At 44.3% G+C, this 20425-nt stretch overlaps 1 protein-coding gene and 1 long non-coding RNA gene across 4 annotated transcripts in view; one reads left to right on the top strand and one right to left on the bottom strand.

Annotated features, from left to right (window-relative positions):
• LOC141411555 (uncharacterized) overlaps positions 1 to 3612 on the top strand; it is a 43949-nt gene extending 40337 nt beyond the window's left edge. Inside the window, exon 3 of the long non-coding RNA XR_012436406.1 lies at positions 3236 to 3612. This is a non-coding gene — a long non-coding RNA (uncharacterized lncRNA). The remainder of the gene's footprint in view (positions 1 to 3235) is intronic.
• The window catches only part of Kbtbd12 (kelch repeat and BTB domain containing 12), a 62996-nt gene extending 43241 nt beyond the window's left edge, over positions 1 to 19755 (bottom strand). Inside the window, exons 1-4 of one of the 3 annotated variants that reach the window (XM_074044587.1) lie at positions 19654 to 19755; positions 10173 to 11351; positions 5995 to 6265; positions 3961 to 4111 (exon numbers count right to left, since the gene is read on the bottom strand). In XM_074044587.1, coding sequence (XP_073900688.1) covers positions 3961 to 4111; positions 5995 to 6265; positions 10173 to 11242 — 1492 coding nt within the window. In that variant the 5' untranslated portion in view covers positions 11243 to 11351; positions 19654 to 19755. The other 2 variants (XM_074044585.1, XM_074044586.1) reach the window with 2 other exon arrangements.
• Between the last annotated feature and the right edge of the window lie 670 nt (positions 19756 to 20425).

Here is a 20425-nt window from a genome sequence, read left to right as displayed (position 1 = left end):
CAGCAAAGAGAGCACAAATGACAGTGGGAAGGAAAGGAGGAAGCAAGGAGGCCCAGTAATCTGTGACCTTCTGATTCAGGGAGTAAAAAGTCTCACAGAATTCAACAGCCAGGGGCACCACTCACATTCAGAAGAGCACAATTCTTGCTGCTCCTAATGACTGAGTTATTTTCATAAAGTTATTTTAACTTTGAAAGTGGACAGATGAATCCTAGATTTAATCACACGGTTTATGTGATAAAAACAAAGAAAATAACTTTGTAGAAATTGTGACAACTGAAACAATACTTGTAAAGCAACTAGCATTTAGCAATTCCTCAATAAACGCTAACTTTCCTTAAAAGAAATCTTTTACAAGGCAGTGAAAGTAACTTAAAGTACTTTTTTGTTGTTAGAAATGTTGTTGGATTTATGTGTGGCAGGTGACTGTTGTTAACAACAGAAACTGGCTGAGAGCAGACCCCAGATGTTGTCTCTGGTGTACACAAAGGTAACTACGAGGAGATGGGTTATTAGCGTGACTGTAGCCATCACTTAGTTATGACATATATCTCAAAACATCACGTTGAACACCTTAAAAATATATAAATTTTATTTAAAAATAAGATCGACCTTCTGTATTCTCTGATCACACTAAATTCATTTATTAGTTCCAGGAATTTTAAAAACTGGTCCTTTGAGATTTCCCACGTAGGTGATCATGAAATCTGAAAAAAAAGGACACTTTCCTTTCTAATTTGCATAACTTTTTTCTTTCCTTATTGCACTAAGAATTCCAGTGTGGTACCGGATAGCAGAAGCGAGAGTGACATCCTTGCCTGCTCACGGGCATGGGGAAAACACTCAATTTGACCGAGAACAGTCTGGTCATGGACAACATGTTTCCTTGTTCTGCTCGTCGGCCGAGGGTTTGAAGTCATGAATGGATATTGTATTTTTTCAGGTGATTTTTGATGTCGATTCACGTGGCTATGTGGCTTTCCCTCTGTCGACTTCTAACATGCCACATTCACATTGATTTCTGAGCATTGAACTAATCTTGAATTCCTGGATAAAACTCATCTGGCATAGCTGTTATCTCTTTCTATCTTGCTGGTCTGACTTCTTAGTTCTTTTGAGGATTTTTGTGTCCACGTTCAGAGCAATGTGTGGTGGAGTGGTGACTAGAACCTTGTTTCTAGCCAGAGAACCAAACCGGGGAACTTTTGGGAACTGAAGGGACCAGGAAGATTGCAGACAGGGAGGAACTCAGGAAGGCAATCCTGTGGACTTTTTTTACATTACTGGGTTTGAACTCAGGGCCTTGTGCTTGAGAATTTCAGCAAAGTGTGTGTGCTGGTCAGCTTTCTGTCACTGAGACAAAATGCCTGAGACACTCAACCTATGACAAGGAAGTTTCCTTTTGTCCCACAGTTCTGGAGGTTCCAGTCCATGGTCGGTTGGGCCTAGGGTGACCCAGAATGTTATGCTGGGGAGCACATGGCAGAGGAAGTCTCTTCACTTCATGGTGGGGCAGAGATGCCAGTATGTCCTTCAAGGTCACACCCCCTAATACAAAACTTCCTCCCCTTAGGCCCCACCTCCTAACGTTTCCACACCCCTCAACAGGTGTGGGCTGCTGACCAAGCCTGTGACACAGGAGACTTTAAACTGTAACAGCTATAACAAAGGGCTCCGTGAACATCTGGACACTTACACTGTAGGTCTCTTAACACATTTTACTTCATCTTCATAACTCTAAGGTAAGCAGATCAGTTTCAGTAATAATAATAATAATAATAATAATAATAATAATAATAATAAAGCTTTACTGGACCAAGGACATACAGTTAGCAAATGGCGGAGCCAAGATTTTCGTTCAAACCTACGCTGGTACCTCCCACTTCAGCAAAGGAGGTGTTGCCAGCTGCTCTTTGGGGACATCTTGCAGTCTACGGAGGAGGTAGGAAGGAATTAATCTATTACAGGGAGTAGGGAGTAGGTCTTATTGTTATGCTAATTGGTAGTGACCCCAAACACAGTGGGGTCACCCCAAAGCAGATAGGGCTTGGCTGAGACAATTAACAAATGACTGTAAAGTATCTCTGAGTCATTTAAACTGACAAGGTTTTAGGGTTCTGTATTTGCCCAAATTCTGGTTATACACAATGAACCATTAAATCTGAGCTGAGACTACTAGAAAAACCTAAAGAACTGAACTTTGCTCCAGTTCAAAATTACAGAAAAATCTGAGGATTAAGCAGTGAATATTGGGGAAGCTGAATGTCTACATGGTGAAAAGCTTACAGGGTGACTATGATCTTGTCCCTAGTGTATCTAGAAGCTAGATTCTAAGCTACTGTAAAGGCCTTCCCACGCATCTCGGGTCTAGCTCCTTCTTGCCTTTCATCTGTTCTTTACAGCCTCACTTCACCAATCTTCCTAAAACACCCTTTTGGCATGGTGCACCTGTGCAGCTTCTCACTCATCAGTATCATTCTCTTAATTCTTATCTGTGGCCTTTATAATCCGGCTCCCACTGTGCCCATTCTACTGTCTCATGGCTCTGTCCCATGGGCTCATTGGCTCACCTTCATTCTCACACCCAAACCCTGCTTGTGTCACTCTCCTCACCTGTTCTTCCTGCTCCCTCCCACTGCCTCTTTTCCTGAAGCATACCCTTTTTCTGTTTTATCTGCGTGAATCTTATTGTCCTTTGCAACCTGCGTGATTTCATTCACTTGGTGGACATTCGTCCCTGCTATGACTTGTAAACTCCCAAGAGTGTCTTCAAGGTGCCTCCCCCCACACAAGTGACCACACTTGGCCTGACCGTGGCTCCACATTTGGGGGCCTCTCGTTCTGGCTCAATTGGCACGTCAATTTCCTCTCACCTTCTGGTTGCCTCCAGCTACAGCTCGCTCAGTAAGTCAGCCTCATACATCCATACAGTTATAACAAAGTAAGGAATATTTATCCAGAGGAAAAGCTTAATTATAATTATTAGTGAGTCTCAAAACTGAGGTAGTCATAAATTATGTTGCACAATGTCTTGTTCTTAAATAAAACAGTTATTCATACATTGAGTACGTGAATTATTTTGCTCCACGTTGTGCAAACAGCCAAGAGGTAATGACCTCCCTTTGGTTTATAAAACGTCATTTCTATTCAGATGCTTGGCTTGCTTTCAGCTGGCATTTCACGTTTTTTCCTTGTCTTTTCTTTGCTACCTATCATTTTCCCCATGTTTTTGCAGGAGAGCCACCGATGCAGATGGGATGAAGTGAGAGAACTGGCACGGTCACCATGCTGGGTGTCCAGGCAGCCTTCTGACCCGCCTCTCCCAAGCTTAGAGAAGGTAATGGTGATGGAGAGGCGGGTGGTGGACAACGTTGGGGAGATGCAGTGTACTCGGAAGAGCAAATGGAGATAAACAGGAGAGACGGAGGCCAGGAGCTACGGGAATCTGCAATTTCTGCCCACGTTAGTAGAACTGAACTGAATCCCTGCTGTTAGTTCAAGACCACAGGCCTTCAAGAGATTATAAAAGAATGCATTCAGATAAAAATTATGTGAACCTTGGGTGGGCCAGGCAAAATGAAGAGGCCAGCCTAATCTGCAGCCGTCTTACCTCTCCTGGCCTCCTTTTCGAATAGCACAGTCACGGCAGGTTGACAAACCCCACGTTTCATTGGCGAAAAGTGGCCAAAGGCTATCCTCGTGTCAAAGTGTGGCGCCAGGCAGGATGTGTAAGGATGCCTCAGTTCTGCGTTTACATCTCAAGCTGCTCGAAATGCCACAGAAACGGTTTTGCTCTCAAAGCCAGTGCACTTCCATTTAGTCTTATTTGACTGAGACTTCTTGGCCAGTTATGTATCTATTTGAACTGGGATGTCAGGGAAGGGAGAGCAACTCATTCTCTCTGGAGCAAGCACTGAGAAAGGTAGGGCTGCGTGCACGCTCAGTGCCGCTGCCTCTTACCCAGCACGTAGATCTCGCTGTTGACCACGGCCGTGCTGAAGCGGTACTTGGAGTGCTGCATGGGCGCGCGCTCCCGCCACTGGTCCTGGCTGGGGTCGTACTGCAGCAGCTTGTTGCTCAGGCGATCGGGCTCGTCCTCAGGAAGATCCGTCTGTGTGAAGTAAGACAACGCGCCACTTAGAGGTCTTTGTGGGTGCGTGACCGCAATTAGTCAAAGCAGACAGCCCAGGAGATAAGCAGAGGCTAACTGCAGGGCTCAGACTTGAAGCACACCAAGTCCCAGGACATGGGTCGTGAGCACCCTGTCCGCATCAGAGGATCCTACCCACCGTCCTGATGGGGCGAACACATCACAGTGAACAGTCTGCGAGGCACGGGAGACGCGAAACGCAAAGCCTTAAAAATGAAACCAAGGTCTCTTGAACAGTATTTAAAGTGTAGTGTACCTAACTTTACACTTGTGGATTTTAATAGTATTTGTGAGAAGCTAATTTTAATAATTCATAAGGCATTTTTCTTTATATTTTTCTAATCCATAGGTAACGATGTTGCAAAAACATTTTAGTGCTCTAGGGATCAGAGAATTTTTTGCCCCATAATCGTGACCTGATTATGAATGGATTGAACTCAATTTTCAAGATATATGGACTGATACGAGTTATTTGCAGCTAGTTTTATATGCTCATTTACTAGAGACAGTAAAAACTGAGTGATTTTATTCTCACACAGATGTTAAGTGGCTTCTACTCATAACTTCAGGTGAAATGATGTTTTTTATATACAACTGTCTGGAACGTTCCATTTCTGTAAGATTCATGTCTTTTTTCTTTGATCCAAGTCTTCGGTAAAGGAATGGTTACCGTATTTATGAAAGTTGCATGCAACTAAGTTTGGGTAACTACTTGAAGCACACAACAGTGCGGTCACCATGGTGCCCTCACACCCGTTACCCCGCACTCTAACGGGCAGCACGGTGCTCGATCAGGTAGCAAGGCCTTCGCCATGCAACACAGGTTCATTCAGCTATCTGTTCAGAGATGACAAATAAAAAACACATCCTCTACTCTTTTAATTTTCCTTCTAATTTAAGTTTTTAATTTCTAGTAAAGCACAGAAAAATCTCACTTGCTCTTAGAGATTATTCATGCAAATTCAGCATATAAGTGGATAGTTTTGGAAAACTTAATCACAAATAATTTGTCAGGCTTCAGCTACTAGCTGTGATAAAATCTGTACTACTTTTTCCTCTGCAGCCCAAATAACAACTGTTGAGTGTGAAGGTTAAGTTTAAAAACAGGTATGATGTACTGTCAGTGGCAAAGTGAAGCTTATGAGATGAATGTGAAAGTCTGGGCTGCATCCTGAAGCAAATCTGGGGACATAAATAATAATAAGGCAGAAATAAACTCTTTCTGTCATGGGATGGCTAATGAGCCAGGAAGATTATTTTATTAGAAAGACAGGATGGCCAGAGTAGAGGGAAGCTGGAGTTTTGACTGTGAAGGCCAAGGGCCCCAGGACACTCAAAAGAGGAGAGGAGGGCCATTTGGTCACTCTGCTGACCTCTCAACTCTGGCTGGCCTGCACTTTTCCAGGGTTTCAATATAAACAGTTTTTTTGTTTTTTCCATCTGCTGAAGCCCAGAAAAAACACAAAGCATTTCTAATCATGACATTCTTTTCTGGAATGACCGTGCTCTCGCAGAATCACTGTTCTGAATCCCCACTTACAGTAAGACTTGTGAACATGGAAAGACCTCAGAGTGACTTGCCCTGGGCGACACGGCTGCTGACAGGAGGGTTATAAAGAACCCAGCACAGTTACTGAGCGAACTCACATCTGTGAATAACATGTTCAAACCCATCCTCCTAAGTTCTTTTAACACTTTAAAGCCTTACATTTATATTTTATGAGATTTAAGCAATTTATCAAAATGCAAGTCATTCTCTTTTAGTATTCAGCAACTACATTTTTCAACAGAGTCAGATTCAGCACAGCCATGTCACATAAATATACAAGAAATTGCTTCTTAACCTGAGGGGTCCAGCCTCCGATCACATAAAGTTTATTCTTCACTGTCACCACGGCGTGACAAGCCAGTTGCAGTGGGAGAGGAGACACCCTTTTCCAGCTGTCCTGTTCTACAGAATACTTATCCACACAGTTTGTGATAAGGTACTGGTTTTTACTTTTCATCTGCCCTCCAACAACGTAGAGATCATTGTGGATGCTTCCCAGAGCATAGAGCTCCCGAAATTCAGTAGTGCATAACTTTTCCCAAAACCGGTTTCCTCTGTCATGATACCTGCAAGGTGACAGAGCAAGACTAGAGTTAATGTGAAAACAACTCACCAAGAAACATGCTGAAGTTCTTTTTCCAACTAAAAACAGTGAGATCTGCTCTTCTAATCGGAAGTGAAAACCATTCAACACAGATAGCGTTTAAAGGACTGAAGAACAAAACGTGAGATGCTTACAATCATTATCCACATCTACTTGAAGAATTTCAGTAATAACAATGCATAGGAAAAGCAGAGACTCTGCACTAGCCTGTGGTTCCTAATTCTGGGAGAGAAAACTGGGAAAAGTCAGCACGTCATTTGTTATGTTTCCATGCACAAACTGGAAGAGACAAAAATACAAACTGCCCTATTCTGTGGAAATGAAATATCTTTTTAATACTAAGAAATCATGGTTTTAGGACAGAGTCTGAAAATATCTCAAATTGGGATTTCTAAAAGAGCAATATGAAGGCTATGCACAATTGTACAGATTGTTGCGGTTCAACTGGCTTCAAATTAGGTCAAGAGCACGGTATGAAAACCCATCTGCAATGTCTGTTGGGCATTTAGAATCTATTTTAATCTAGATATGGTAATTTTGGTGATTTCTTCCATGAATAGTTACATGGGCTTGAGAAGCGTTTTGGCAGATGGGGACCCTGGGACATGTGGTCTCTTAATGCCTTCTAGAGTAGCTCATTATGGGGTGAGCACCACACAGTCCTGACCTTACATGTTTATGGCTATTCTGTATCTTGCCTCATGATAAAGATAACTCTAAGTTTTTGATTTTATTTTGTTTGAGACAGGGTTTTTCTATGTAGTCTAGGCTGGCCTTGAACTCACTGTGTAGTCTAGGCTGGCCTGGACCTTGTGATCCTCCTACCTCCCTTCCCAAGTGCTGGGATTACAATGGTCTGCCCCCATGCTTGGCTGGTAAGTCTATTTTTTTCCAATCATGATTTGAGATGCAGTCTAAAATATGTGAAATTAAATGTGCTCCCAAATCTAGAAAGTTTACCTGGAATTAAAACAAGAACACAAAATTCAGAACAACATGGAAAAAAAGAAAAAAGATGTTGCCTAGAAACAAGAACAGAATACGAAGTGTGTTTTGTACAGAGTACAATTTTTAAGTAATGTGACAGAAGCATAAAATGCGAGTAACTGCTCTGGGTCAGCCCTCACGTGACCCCGAGAGAACACGACTTCAGGGAAGTTGATGGGAAGTTGGAAGTTATGGTCCTTCCCTAGAAGGCATGTCTGGCTTGCCTTATCAAACCTTATCATGCTGTCTTCCATGAAATTCTAGGCAGGAAGGCAAAGTCTGTAGGATCACAGGTAGTATTTTCAATTGAATGGATTTTTAGAAAAGAAAGGAGGATTAGATGTCTATGTGTGGGGCTTCTGACAAGAGATAACTGAATGAATATATAAACAGAACTGATAAATGGGTTTTGGTTTTCTAAGGCACAGTTTTAAGAAAACAGGCTAGGAATGAAACATATTCCACGAAAATTGGGAAATACAAGGTTTCTGGGTGACTTGCTAATATGATTTTTGTTTCAACATTTAGAACCAACAATAGGGAGAGAAAATTCACAAATAAAACTTAAGAAAAATGGCTATAGCTGGCCATGGTGGGACATACCTGTAATCCCAGCATTTAGGAGGTAGAGGCAGGAAGATTGAGATCAAGGCCAGCCTGGGCTACATAGTGAGACTCTGTCTCAAAACCAAGGGCTGGGAACATAGCTCAGCAGTAGATCATCTGCTTAGCATGCACTACAAAAAGTTCAATCCCCAGCACTACAAAAAGTTCACACCTATCATACCAGCTATGCTGGAGGCAGACATAAGAGAATCATGGTCTGAGGCCTACCCAGACAAAAAGTACAAGACCCTATCTCAAAAACAAACTAAAAAGCAAAGGGATGGAGGGCATGACTCAAGTAATAGAGTGCGTGCCTGAGTCCAATCTTCAGTACTGCCAAAAAAACCCTCCAAAAAGTAGATGACATAAAAAAGACAAGAGTGGCAAAGGAAGCAGTGTTAATAGGTTGGTAGTTTAAATGTGACCACTTACACTTTACCTGTTTGTGGGCAGATGAGAAGATAGAAAAGTCTATCTTTTCGGAAAGAAATGACCTCAGATACCAGTCTACTTTCTCCTTTAGGTTAGGAAGAAATTCACAGGTAGGGCGTCTGTGAACTATAAGTATAGGCAGAATGAAGAGCATCTGAACAAAGAGCCAAGGCATAGAAAACAGATGATGCTGCAGGGTGTCCCAAGGGGATGCCTTCTCAACACTGCACAATGGGCACTTCAGTGACCGTCAGTGGCACCAGGAGATCGAACTATTCCCACATCTGCTGGAAGTCTCCCTTAAACCCAAGCCATGCTTCTGATAATTTCATTATTGGAGGAAAGGAAGAAGTAGCTGTACCCTAGTATGGCCAATGTGGAGTTTCTGGTTGGTGGTGGGAATCTGGCTGAATTCAAGAAAGGAAATAGTATAGTATGTAGTTAGACATATGCCACAAGAAAGGGAGGAGGGCTTTTGAAAAAGTCAAGAGGAGAGATGAGGGTAAGAGAAGCGTGGCACTTGGGCAGGGCTGGATGTTTACTAAGGATAAGTCCTGAGAGCTGTAGGTGGTCTTGATGAGGAAGAAAATGCTCTCTAAAGAACCCGAGGCATGAGGTCAAGAGCCCCAAGGTGGAAAGAAGGGCCCCTTACCCATGGCAGGTACGAAGCAAGTGCTCAGACCTCAAGACCCACACCAGGAGTGATGAGGCTTCCTCCCCTGCAAGGACGTGATGATCTGACACCTCTGGGGAAGGCCACTCGCAGCTCAGTGACATGCTGTGTCCAGATCACTCATCCAGGGCTCTGCATTCCTTTCCCCCCTCATAGTATCTGCGTGGTAAAGGGACAGGGCTGTGGCTTGTAACAAACAGTGTAATGCCAAGAGGTGACAGAAAAACAGTGACCTCCTCATGGTTTCTTTGCCCCATTTTCACTGTCATAAAGAATCACTCTGTGACTGACAAGTCTGACTCACCCCTGACAAGAGGGCACAGGAGGGGAGGACACTGAAGGGAGCACTGCCGTCTAGCATTTATGTGTGTGTCTCACACTTGCTGGACGAGAAATGCACGGCTCTCACAAGTGAGGCCCGACAGCACGCTCTGAGCAGGTGCACTGGGTCCTCTTGCTACAAATATAGGATTGAGGCATTCTTAGGCTACCAGCATTTTTCAATGTGGAGGTTTAGGAAAGACACACAAATTAAGGACACAGAATGACAACTTTTTGGCTAGGAAAAAATTCCTTATTTCTCTGAATAATGAACTAAAAAACTCAGTTCAAAGGAGTTTGTGTTAATAAATTTTCTTAATGTTAAGAAGTTGTACCAAGGTCTTTAAAAAGAAAGCAATTGTACTATGCCCTATCATATGGATAAATAACAAAAGCTAAGGCTAAAATACAACTGAATCATAACATAAATACATTTGCTTATGCAAAATATGTTAGCAAGACCCCACCTTAACTAATAAGCAGAGCATGGTGGTAAGCATCTGTAATCCCATCTATAAGGCAAGTATAGGTAGATGGATCAAGGTCCAAGGCTGGCCCTGGGCAAAAATGTGAGACCCTATCCAGAAAGACTCCAAAACTATAGCAAAAGGGCTGAGGGCATGGCTCAAGTGGTATTGTACCTGCCCAGTTAAGAATGAGTTCAAGTCCCACTCTTACCCCCCCAAATGTGGTAACTTCATTATGCTATATGATATTTATGGCTTTATGAAAGACATACAGGGTCGTTTTGACTATGTATCATTTAAAATCTGACCACTCTCTTAGCAGTGTCTTCTACTATTCCTAATGTAAAAGCAAGATTTAAAAAAAATTGCTGCTAGATACAAACCTATAGATTTCAACGTTCTTGTTATTTTGCCTAGAGAGCCTGGAGGCACTCGCTTCTCCAGCCACAATTATAGTGTTATTCTCCATGACCACCCCAGTGCACACGGTTCCTAGGCCCTCCCCATATTTGGGAGATGAGATAAAGTAGGTCTTCTGTGACACGGGGTCATAACAAAAGCTGGCATCCCCGTAGTTCCTGTGTCGTGACCTGATCCCTGAAGAATTGTTGCCAAGGCACAGCAGAAGGCTGGTGGTCTCCATGCCGTAGCGGAGATTCAGGGGGTGCTGTTGGGGTGTCTTGATTGCTTTGAATGCACTCTGAATGAGGTCAATGCAGCCTGCGTCGCACAGAAGCATGGTGTTCCTTTTCAAGACCTGTCTCAAGAAGGAAGGATTTATAAGTTCCAATCTGACTTGCTTCAGAAGCTCAACGAGATGCTGTGCACGCAGCTCTTGGTTATGATTCACCCATCGCAGAACCAAGTCCAGAATGTTCTCCTCCCTGGACACGTTCAGATCGTCTGACTCAATGAGCGTCAGGAATTGGTGCAGCTCAATGTCTAGTATTTCTTCGTGTAAGCTCACCTCGGCAAAGTGCTGATGTAAGTACTTCCTCGACTGATCAGACAAGTCTTCGGCTCCAATCTGCCTTGCAAAATAATAGATCCCGACGCAGTTGGAAGCATCCATGTGGCCCATCATGTACTTCTGACACATGCCAAAGACTCCTTCCATCTGCATAAAGTAGGCAGCCATGGCTACCGTCTGTACATTGGCATTGTTGATCTCCAGAGCCGCGCTGTACATGTACTGCAGAATCACCGACACGCTTTCTGCCGTGATGTCGTGCAGTGTGACTTCCCTCTGCGTGCACTCAAGTAGTCCACAGGTGAACATGGCTTTGAAATAGGGACTGAATGCAGCCAGGACCAGCCTGTGGCAGGGAAATTTCTCCCCTTCTGCTATGAGTACTACATCAATCATTTCCGCTAATTCTTTCATGTTCTTGATCTTACTGAGCAAATTCAAGCTATGTTGGTACTTTTCCTTTCCCTCAGTCTTACAATCCATGACGCACTCCAAAGCTTCTTAGAAACTTCTTTACGTTTAGCTTCATCCCCTGAGGGGCTGTTTGCATTTCTGGTTACTCACAAATAAACAGAGATGCCATGGATCATCCCTGAGGGTAAGAAAAGAAGCAGTTTCACCTAAGAAAAAGTGCTCTACAATTCAAATATGCAGCATTAGTGCTATGAAGTATTTACTAATGAATATTCATTCCAAGCAGAGCAGTTTAAGACAACCACTTTTTAAATCTGAAAATATCTTTGATATGTAAATCACGCATTATTAACTGCTATCACAGTGCTTTCCTTTTCTGGGTGGGGTCCTGGGTGTGAACTCAGGGCCTTGCACTCGCTAGGCAGGTGCTCTACTGCCCAAGCCACGCCTCCAGCCCCACAATTCCTAATCTGCTCTGCAGTGGAAGGTGCCCTCACACTTTGCCATCTAGCACTGGAGAGTTTTCTAGGACTGGCAAGTCTTCTCTCTCAACATGAACAAAGAAAGTGATAAGCTGAATCCATTTTGCAATTCTATTTCCAGTTATTAAATATGGCTGCCCAGCAGCCAGAGGGCACAGGGGCATCTGTTAATATTCTCTCTTAGGAGATGCAGTGACACCCTAAACGGTATGGGCGTCCCTTCCAAAACACACCCATAACAACCAATCCACAAAACCATGACTAAGGCCATTTAAGGATATACCCTAGAAGAGGGTTGACTAAAAAAAAAGTCCACTAAGATTCTGCTTAAGCTGCACTGTGGGACAAACAATTCAAACCAGCGGATAACAGAAATTTTATTTCTCCTCAGCCTTGGAAAGCACAAGCAAATGTCTGCTGCTCTGAAACTTACAATTACCTAATCACCTTGCACTAGGGGATGCACAGAAGTCTTCCGGTTTCTCAGCCTCCCTCCTCGCCTAGCTTTTCTTTGTTCCCTTTCATGGTGGCAGAGCCTGAATCACTTCTTGCTTTAAAAACACTAGTCTAATTAAGGCTCCTGAAGCTAGTGGAGTCATTTCTGCCCTCCCCCGGGTAATGGAAACAGGGGGTTTCAAGAAGTTAATTAGCTGCTTTGATTTAAAGGACATTCCCAGAGTCAGAAACCGTCCTGTGAGGAACGGGTCCCCAGGCTCTGCTTCCTTTTCTGGTTCTCACCTGCCTATAAGGCAGCACGCAGTGAGAGTGAACGTTGATGGAGGCAGACTTGGTACAGGGAGTTGAGAAAGAAGGAGAGATGATCGTGTCAATAACACGAACTCAAAATCTGTCAGCTATAAAGGGCAGAAATTTTCTAAACGTCTTTTACATTTTTTCTGAAGAGAATTGACTACGGTAATTAAGAGGCCGTTGTATTTCTTCTAACACTGTGACTCGCCCAAATCATATTATATGGGCGTCTTTACATAGAATTGCATCACTCTACTTTATACATGTCAGTTGTTACTTGCAGCTGTAAAGAATATAAACCCTTTTTTCCCCCAGTTCTTGGAACCAAACGCGCTAAGGCAAGCTCTCTACCACTAAGCCATATCCCCATCCCAGAATATAAACGCTGCCTTATAAGGAAATAGTTTAAAATGTCTCCAATTCCGTCTGTATTGAATGTAAGAATCCTTCAAATGCTAGAAGGCCAAGCGCAGCTCCTTGGTGGGATCCACTAGATCTAACACACAGAGGGCAATGGAGACTCAGCTCCCAGAGGCTGATCTTGGGGGTGTTAGGAGAGAACCGAGATGATGGGGACCCAAATGTTATGACCACAATCCAGTGATTTCATACCTTGAAGGTAGGAACCAACCTGCCTTTGATGGACTTTTTGGCACAAGGTCTATTTTAATAAAAACACAGGCAGAGTTAGCTTCAAGAAGTTAAACTGAAATAATTAGTGAATCACATGCTTGTTTTATCAACATATTATAGGTAATCTTATAAACAACTTTACCGCGGATGACGTAGGGTTTCCTCTCATCTAACCTGTGGCTGGGAGGGGACTGGCTCCCATTCTCCTCGCTACAGTGACCAGCATGATAACTAAGGTATGCCTGATGGAGTGAAGCTCTGGTCTCTGGCTCAATGACTGGAGTGTCCATGTGTGGTACAGATGGAAGACCAGACACTACTGTGGCCAAATCCCTAATTAGCCTACCAGGGAAGAATTGCAGAGTAATCAGAGCAATGGAATTTGAATCAGACCTTGTATCTACATTTTTCAGTTTTGAGACAATTTAAGTTGGTTTGAATTAAGATTGCTGGTATCTGTAATCATGAATCCTTTCCTGTAGGCTCAAGGTATGGCTCAAGTTATACAGCACCCGCCTAACAAGTGCAAGGCCCTGAGTTCAAATTAAAGTACCACACATACAAAAGAATCTTTACTTGTATAAGTGATATATGTGGAAATACTGAGGAAAGGTTGCCTAAGGCAATTGTAATGATATATAATATGGCTTTGTTATGTTCTTATATTTTCTATTATTATACTGTCTATTAAGAGAACCATAGAAACCTCTTCCTACTCTCATTTGTCCTTGATAAAAAGCAACAATCACTTAAGTCAGTCTTCTCTGTTTGCTGGCTCTCATGAAAAGGCCAAAGCACTTCATAGGGGAAGAAACTGAATCATGAACCCAATTTGATCTGGTCCCAAAGTCTGTACTCTTACCCACTCTCTCCAGTGCCAGGGTCAGCAAACTCGGGCCAGAAAGTAAGTATTTAGGCTTTGCAGGCCATATGGTCTCTGTCACTACTCAACCTTGCTCTTCTAGCACAAAAGCAGCCTCAGACCAAGCAAATGAGCACGGCTGTGTTCTAAAACTTTTTTTGGGGGGTACAGAAATGTGAATTTCGTATATTGTCTTGTTTTTATATATCATATTAGTCTGCTTTTGATTTTAAAAGTCACTTAAATTATGAAACACATTCTGAGCACATAGGCTATACAAAAACAAGTGGCAGGATGCCGACCACTGCTGAATGTTATAAATAAACCTGCTGTCTAGATTGCGGGGATGAGAATATCCTGTCTGGGTGACTAAGGAATCTCCATGTTGCCTTTTGAACACAGCTGAAGTGTTTTGAGAAGGGAGTGGTCCTGCTTTAAAAAGATCATCTAGTTGTTCCCAGATATAAATCAATTTCTTGAGTAAATATTGTACTTAAATGCAGTTCCTTTCTCTCAAACAACGGGCTTTAGCAAACAACAAAGACCAGAATTTCTTTTAAAAATGTTTCAAACATTCGAAAGAAACATTTCCTATGACTTTTTTAATGGGCATATATATATTTGTTAAGTATCTCTTCCTTCTAATTGCCTTCTACTGCTCCTGAAAGCTACTTTAATTGGTATGTATTTACAGATAAAATGAGTTTACTGGTAGAAAGCCTAAAAAATGTTAAATCAGTTATCACACTCCAAGGACATTCCTAGCATCATTTCCCAGATGTACAAGGCGCACAGGAGATAGGGCTGGTGGCTGGGCTTTGAAGCCAGAGTGAGGAACCCCTATGTCGCATCCCAGGTTAGCTCCTTACTTGATGTAACCTGAAAATTTTACCTTTCTAAGTGTTGGCCTCTCCATTAGCACAGTGAGGATAAAGAATACAAGTAAAGTAGTTATTTAGTCCTTAGCATTTAAGTACTAATTAAATGGATTTTACTGCTACAGGGATGCAGCACACTGGAACTCAAAGGTCAGGGACATGAACTTGGGCTTCCCTTACTGAGGCCTGTGTTTGAATCCTTCCTCTACTATCCAGGAAGATGAACATGTTTTTCAGCCTTTTTAAGGCCATGTTTTATCACCTGGGATTTTTTGGAGAATTATATAAGAGTTGAGAGAGTTGAATAAGGGTTAACCATATGTACAAAATGGAATTTGCTTGGTAAAACTTACCTGGGAAAGCTGATGTAGGCTGTACCCGTACATAATTTTTCAGACAATAAAGCTATTTGGTACATACACAAATAACTTGTGGATATAGACACAGCCCATAAATGAAGAGCGCTGACAGCAATTTTATTTTCTCATAAAGGGGAGTGCATTCTCCTTTCATCAGCAAAACGACATTGTACAAATGTTCTCAATGGTACCAACGGGGAGTTATTCTCTGCTCCAATCTGTGGAAGACTGAACTGGGCACTCATAACAATGGTACCCACAATAATGGAGAAAATGAGTAGCAAAGATAAATATAAATCATGAGAAGAAAGCCTAATTATTTTGCAAATCCACAGTGCACTTACATCCAAGCCCATCATATTTAGTTTTGAGAAATGGACTGCCATAAATTTAATGTGAGGCAAGAACATCAATTTCCTTAAACTACAAATGTTTGTCTTTCACAATGCTTGATGCTATCATCTTTCCATTATCTTTGCAGTTGCTACCTGTTCTGAATAATGGCAAATACATGCTCATGCTTTCATTGCTAAGAAAATTCTCCATGCTTTGCTGAAGTTGAACTAGTTTAAATTCTCAGCAGCACTGTTTGAAACAACAAAAATTTAAAGATAAACTCAGTATCTAGTAGGAGGACAGACTGGACTATATTCATGCAAAAGAATATCGTACAGCAGAAAAATGAATAACTAATCTATGTCCACAAACATTGAAAGACTGTAGAAGAATGATGCACACCACTACTGTTAAGTTGTGCTGGACAGTATGACAGTCTGTGATATATTATGAGTTATACGAATAATTATATGAATATATACTATATATTCTAATAGATCAAAAACATATATTCTGACAAGGTCAATACAGAAAGTTAGTGAATCCGATAAAGGGTATTTTGGGGGTCTTTGTACTACTCTTGGAACTTTTCTACAAGCTTGGAATTCTGTCAAAATTTAACAAATTATATATTCTTTAAGGACCCATACCACTGTAGTAGAATATAAAGAAAAGAAGGGTAATTATTAAAATAACAACAAATTCAGGAGAGTGTTTCAGAAGCTTTAGAAGAAGGGGGAGACAGGTGGAGGACGATGACAGTGAGTTTCAACTGTGCAAATGTTTTGATTTCCCTAGCTGTGTGGTGGGTACCCAACACACACTTGATTATTCTTTATATCTTCTTGGATATCTTAAATATTGTACAAAATAAAGTTTAAAATAGGACTATATTAACATCTGTCACTTACGGCTTTAGAAAACCTAACCCATATTGTAAACCCTGTCTGTGCATCATCGATATACTGTCATAAGGACAGAGATAATGGAAGGGAACAATGTCAGAAGTGATTCTATTTTAGAGGCACTTTAAAACCAGACATCTAAAGAGGCATGGCAAACAACAGGCTTCTCAGAAGAACAACAGACTCCTTACCAAAATACCAAAATGCAGCTGTACAGTGTGAGTAGTGGGCCCAAAGGCCAAGACAAACTGACTAGATCTTGGAATGCTTGGTACGATAAGGAAAGGGACAGACAGGTGGCTGAGTTCAGGGAGGAGCTGGCTCGGTGCCAACCAATCGCAAATGTAGTTTCAAGGTAGAATAGTTGGATCCAAGCCAGGTAGTGCCCTGTACCACTCCTAGACTTCAGCTAACTATGGGTTTACCTTTCCTAAGCTCCTGGGAGCTTTGCTTGTGCCTGCTTTACTCTTAACTCCTGGTCCGGAGTCTTCAACCATCGACTGCACCAGGACACAAACTCAGGATCAACAATCCACTACCAGTAATACATAGATATAGCATGAATTTTCTTTTCAACATGTCAAAATATGCTACAGGAGCCCGATTTATGAGTGAAGTGAATGGAAGACACAAAACAATGAAACCTCCTATCCAGTCTGAGTGAGAACTGCATTGGAGCCCTGGCTATAGCCTTCTTCTTTCTTCATTTCCCTGCATTGATCTGTATGATAGGAAAATTTACTGGACTCCTGATTTGGTATTATTTTTCCCACAAGAAATGTTCACTACACTGAGTAGATTACAATTGTGATCGAGTAGGTCATCAACATCAAAGCCTTGTTTTTCACCAACATAAACACAGAAGTGACTTGGACAGGACTCTTAAAGCCACAGCTTGCTTAGAGCTCCTTTCAATAGATTTTGGTTAGCAAAGCAAAGAATGTCAGTAGTATATCAGGGAATAATGTCCCAGTTTCCACATTTAAAGCAACTCCCCCTTTCTTCTCAAATTGGTGACTACTGTGAATAAAATTATTACGCCTCATTACAAAATTATCATGGGACTATTTTCACCAGGCCTTACAAGCCTCCAGACAACCTGGCACCTCCCACCCTTTGCTGCTTCATCTCCCAAGTTTCTTCTTGTATTTCCCAATCTTTTAGTGGTACTGAACTGCCAGCAATTCTAATGAATACACACTGTTCTTTGTAGGGAATATCGTGTGTCCAACCAGAAAAAAACATAACTGGTTCCTCAAAATTCAGCTCTGATACCACTTTGTCAGCGAAGCTGCCTTTTGCCTCTGTGCCTGGCTGGACCTTGTATACCATGGTTGTTGCACTGTTATTGCCACTTCTCATCTATGTGCTTCCCTTCCCTTGGAGGCTCACACTGAGGGTGAGGGGCTTATGTCCTAATCACTTCCTATTGGTACCATGTCTGTGATGACACCTGGCACATGTGTTGCCCAAAATAGTTTGTTCAATCAGATGAATGCTTTAAAGTTCATGACCTTTTTTCACCCTTATTTGTATGTCAAAACCCCACTAAATTTCCATGTCAATTAACCACTATCGTGAAGATTTTTCTGCTACATACAGAAGTCTAATACTTCAAGTTGCTGTTCTCTTGTTCAAGTCTAGTAAGTCATTCAGAATTAACAACTAGATTCGCTTGCCTGTAGCTCCATGCATTATGAGATGTCCATCTCATTCCTACCCTCAAAATTACCTCCCGGACATAGTCTCTTGACACCGGGCCCCCATTCTTGAGGAGCAATGGAAGCTTGCAGTGGCTTTCTTATCCCAGAGATCACAAACTGGCTGATTTTTCTTTTTCTGTTTTTGGGTGGGTGGGAGGGTAAATGACTTGTCAACATGCTTAGTTGAAACATTCCAGCATCCATTGGGGAAAAAAAAGTAAGCTATGGCAACAATGGGCCCTTAGTTCCCACGTGACAACAGTGTGCGTGTGTGGACTGAAAGGCCAGCTGCAGCCTCTCAGGTGGCCCATCCTGAGATGGCCCTCCTCACCTCTACTGAGACCTCCGAGTCAGTCACGTAGCATTGTCACACCTGCCCATTCGGACTATTTACAGCCACCTGAGTTGTGACCCTTGTTTCAAGCAGGGCTTGTGAGCTGGTCATCTTGCCCAAATCCTACACTGGCAGACGGAGTAGGAGATGGCTTAGAACACAAGCAGCGCCCCAAATGTCCTCGACACCGGTATGGAAAGACCTGTTCAACAGGAACAATGCACCCCGCCCGCCCGCCTGCGGGCGAGGCAGACAAGTGTCCTTTTCCCTTTCCTTCCTCCCGGCGGGGCTCCCTGGCTCCTCTGAAGTCCCGGGGGAGATGCGGGCAATTACTTCCCCGGCTTCAAACTTGACAAAGTTGCCCGGGGATACATTCGACGTTGTCTGAATTTAAAGGAACCTCGGTAAGTGCCAGGCGCCATTCGAGGTTCCCGGAGATTACGGGGACCCCAAGGACAGCAGTGTCCCCACCTGCGGCGCGGCAAAACCAAGGCGGCCGGGCAAGCAGAGGGCGACCCCGCAAAGCCCACGACACTAGTCCTGCGACAGCGAGGCGACCGCGTCCCCTCCCTCGGCCCCACTTACGCAGCTGCCTCCCGGCCCGCTCGCTCCGCAGCCGCTGCCCTCGACGGCGCCGCGCGACCTGCGGGACGCAGCGGGCCGGGAGGGCGCAGCGGGCGGGCCTGACCCTGCTGCCCAGTATGGCCAGCGCCGTCGCGCGGTACAAAAATAGACCACGGAGAGGGCCGAGGGCGCCTCTGCGAGGGGAGGGAGGGCACAGGCGGCGGCACCGGGGTAACAGGTGCTCGCCCTGGGCGCCACAGGCTGTCCGGGTCCACGCGCCCGCTCTGCGCCTGCGCGGGTCTTCAAGCGCCTACCCCATACCCGACTCCCAGCCCCTCCTCCCCGGGCAGCTCTGCGCCTGCGCGGGTTTTCCCGCACCGATTCCCACACGCGATTACCCACCCCGGCCAGCCTCCCACCACCAGCGCAGTCTTCCGGCGGCGATTCCCATACCCAATTACCCAACCCCCTCCCGAATCCCCCAACTCGGGCCGCTCTGCGCCTGCGCGAGCCTTCCCGCCGCGATCCCACACCCAACTACCACTCCCCCCGTCAGCCTCGGGCCGCTCTGCGCCTGCGCAGTCTTTACCCAGCTCGCGGGCCGCTCTGCGCCTGCGCGGGACTCCCAGCCGCCATCCCACACGCGACTACCCAGCCCCCCAGTCCCAACTTACAGGAGGCCACTCTGCGCCTGCGCAGAGTCTTCCCGCGCCGATTCCCCACCGACCACTCAGGTCCCCCGAGGGCCGCACTGCGCCTGCGCAGGGCACTCCCGCGCTGATTCTGGGTGGTAACCTCCCAGTTCTACGGCCCGCGCTGCGCCTGCGCAGGTGTTCCCGCACTGGGCCGCGCGCCAAGGCCGCTGTCCGGGTGTCAGGAGGGGACGAGAACATATTTTAAAAGAGAGTTTGGAAATCGGAGTTTTAAAGGTGACACATTCCCCCAACTTAATCTTAAAATTGTAGACCTACCCCCGCAGCTTGTGCAATCCCATTGAGTGGGCAGGGTTAGGGTTGCAAATCCCAAACAGGGCCCAGTTCCACGCGCGTTTCAGATGTCCAGCCTGTACTTCCTCCCGCACTATGTGCCGGGTGTCCACGCGCTAACTCGGCGTCCTGCTTCTGTTTTCCCGTGGTCTCTATAACCGCACCCCGTCCTGGGTGTCCCGAGGTCGCAGCTGTCCTCAGCTTTGGGGTGGCCCGCGATGGGACGCAGTCCAGGAGAGGACGCGGTGTCCAGAAGTCCAGATCGTGTTCCCAGGGGGTTAACGTGCGGGTGCCAGCAGGGACACCTGGGGTCCCAGGAGGGAATCCGGCTCCAGCTGGATTCCTTTATCATGGCTTCTTCCTCCATCTGCAGAGTCCGGACGTAGAGCCCAGTGGTTGTTACATTGCCTCGCTCTGATGCTAGCTCGCTCGCTCTTTTTTATCATTGCGGTAAGATACA

The sequence above is a fragment of the Castor canadensis genome, chromosome 10, assembly GCF_047511655.1.
Source record: "Castor canadensis chromosome 10, mCasCan1.hap1v2, whole genome shotgun sequence".
NCBI lineage: Eukaryota > Metazoa > Chordata > Mammalia > Rodentia > Castoridae > Castor > Castor canadensis.
The sequence above is the reverse complement of the archived record's forward strand: the minus strand, read 5'-3'. Positions and strand labels throughout refer to the sequence as shown.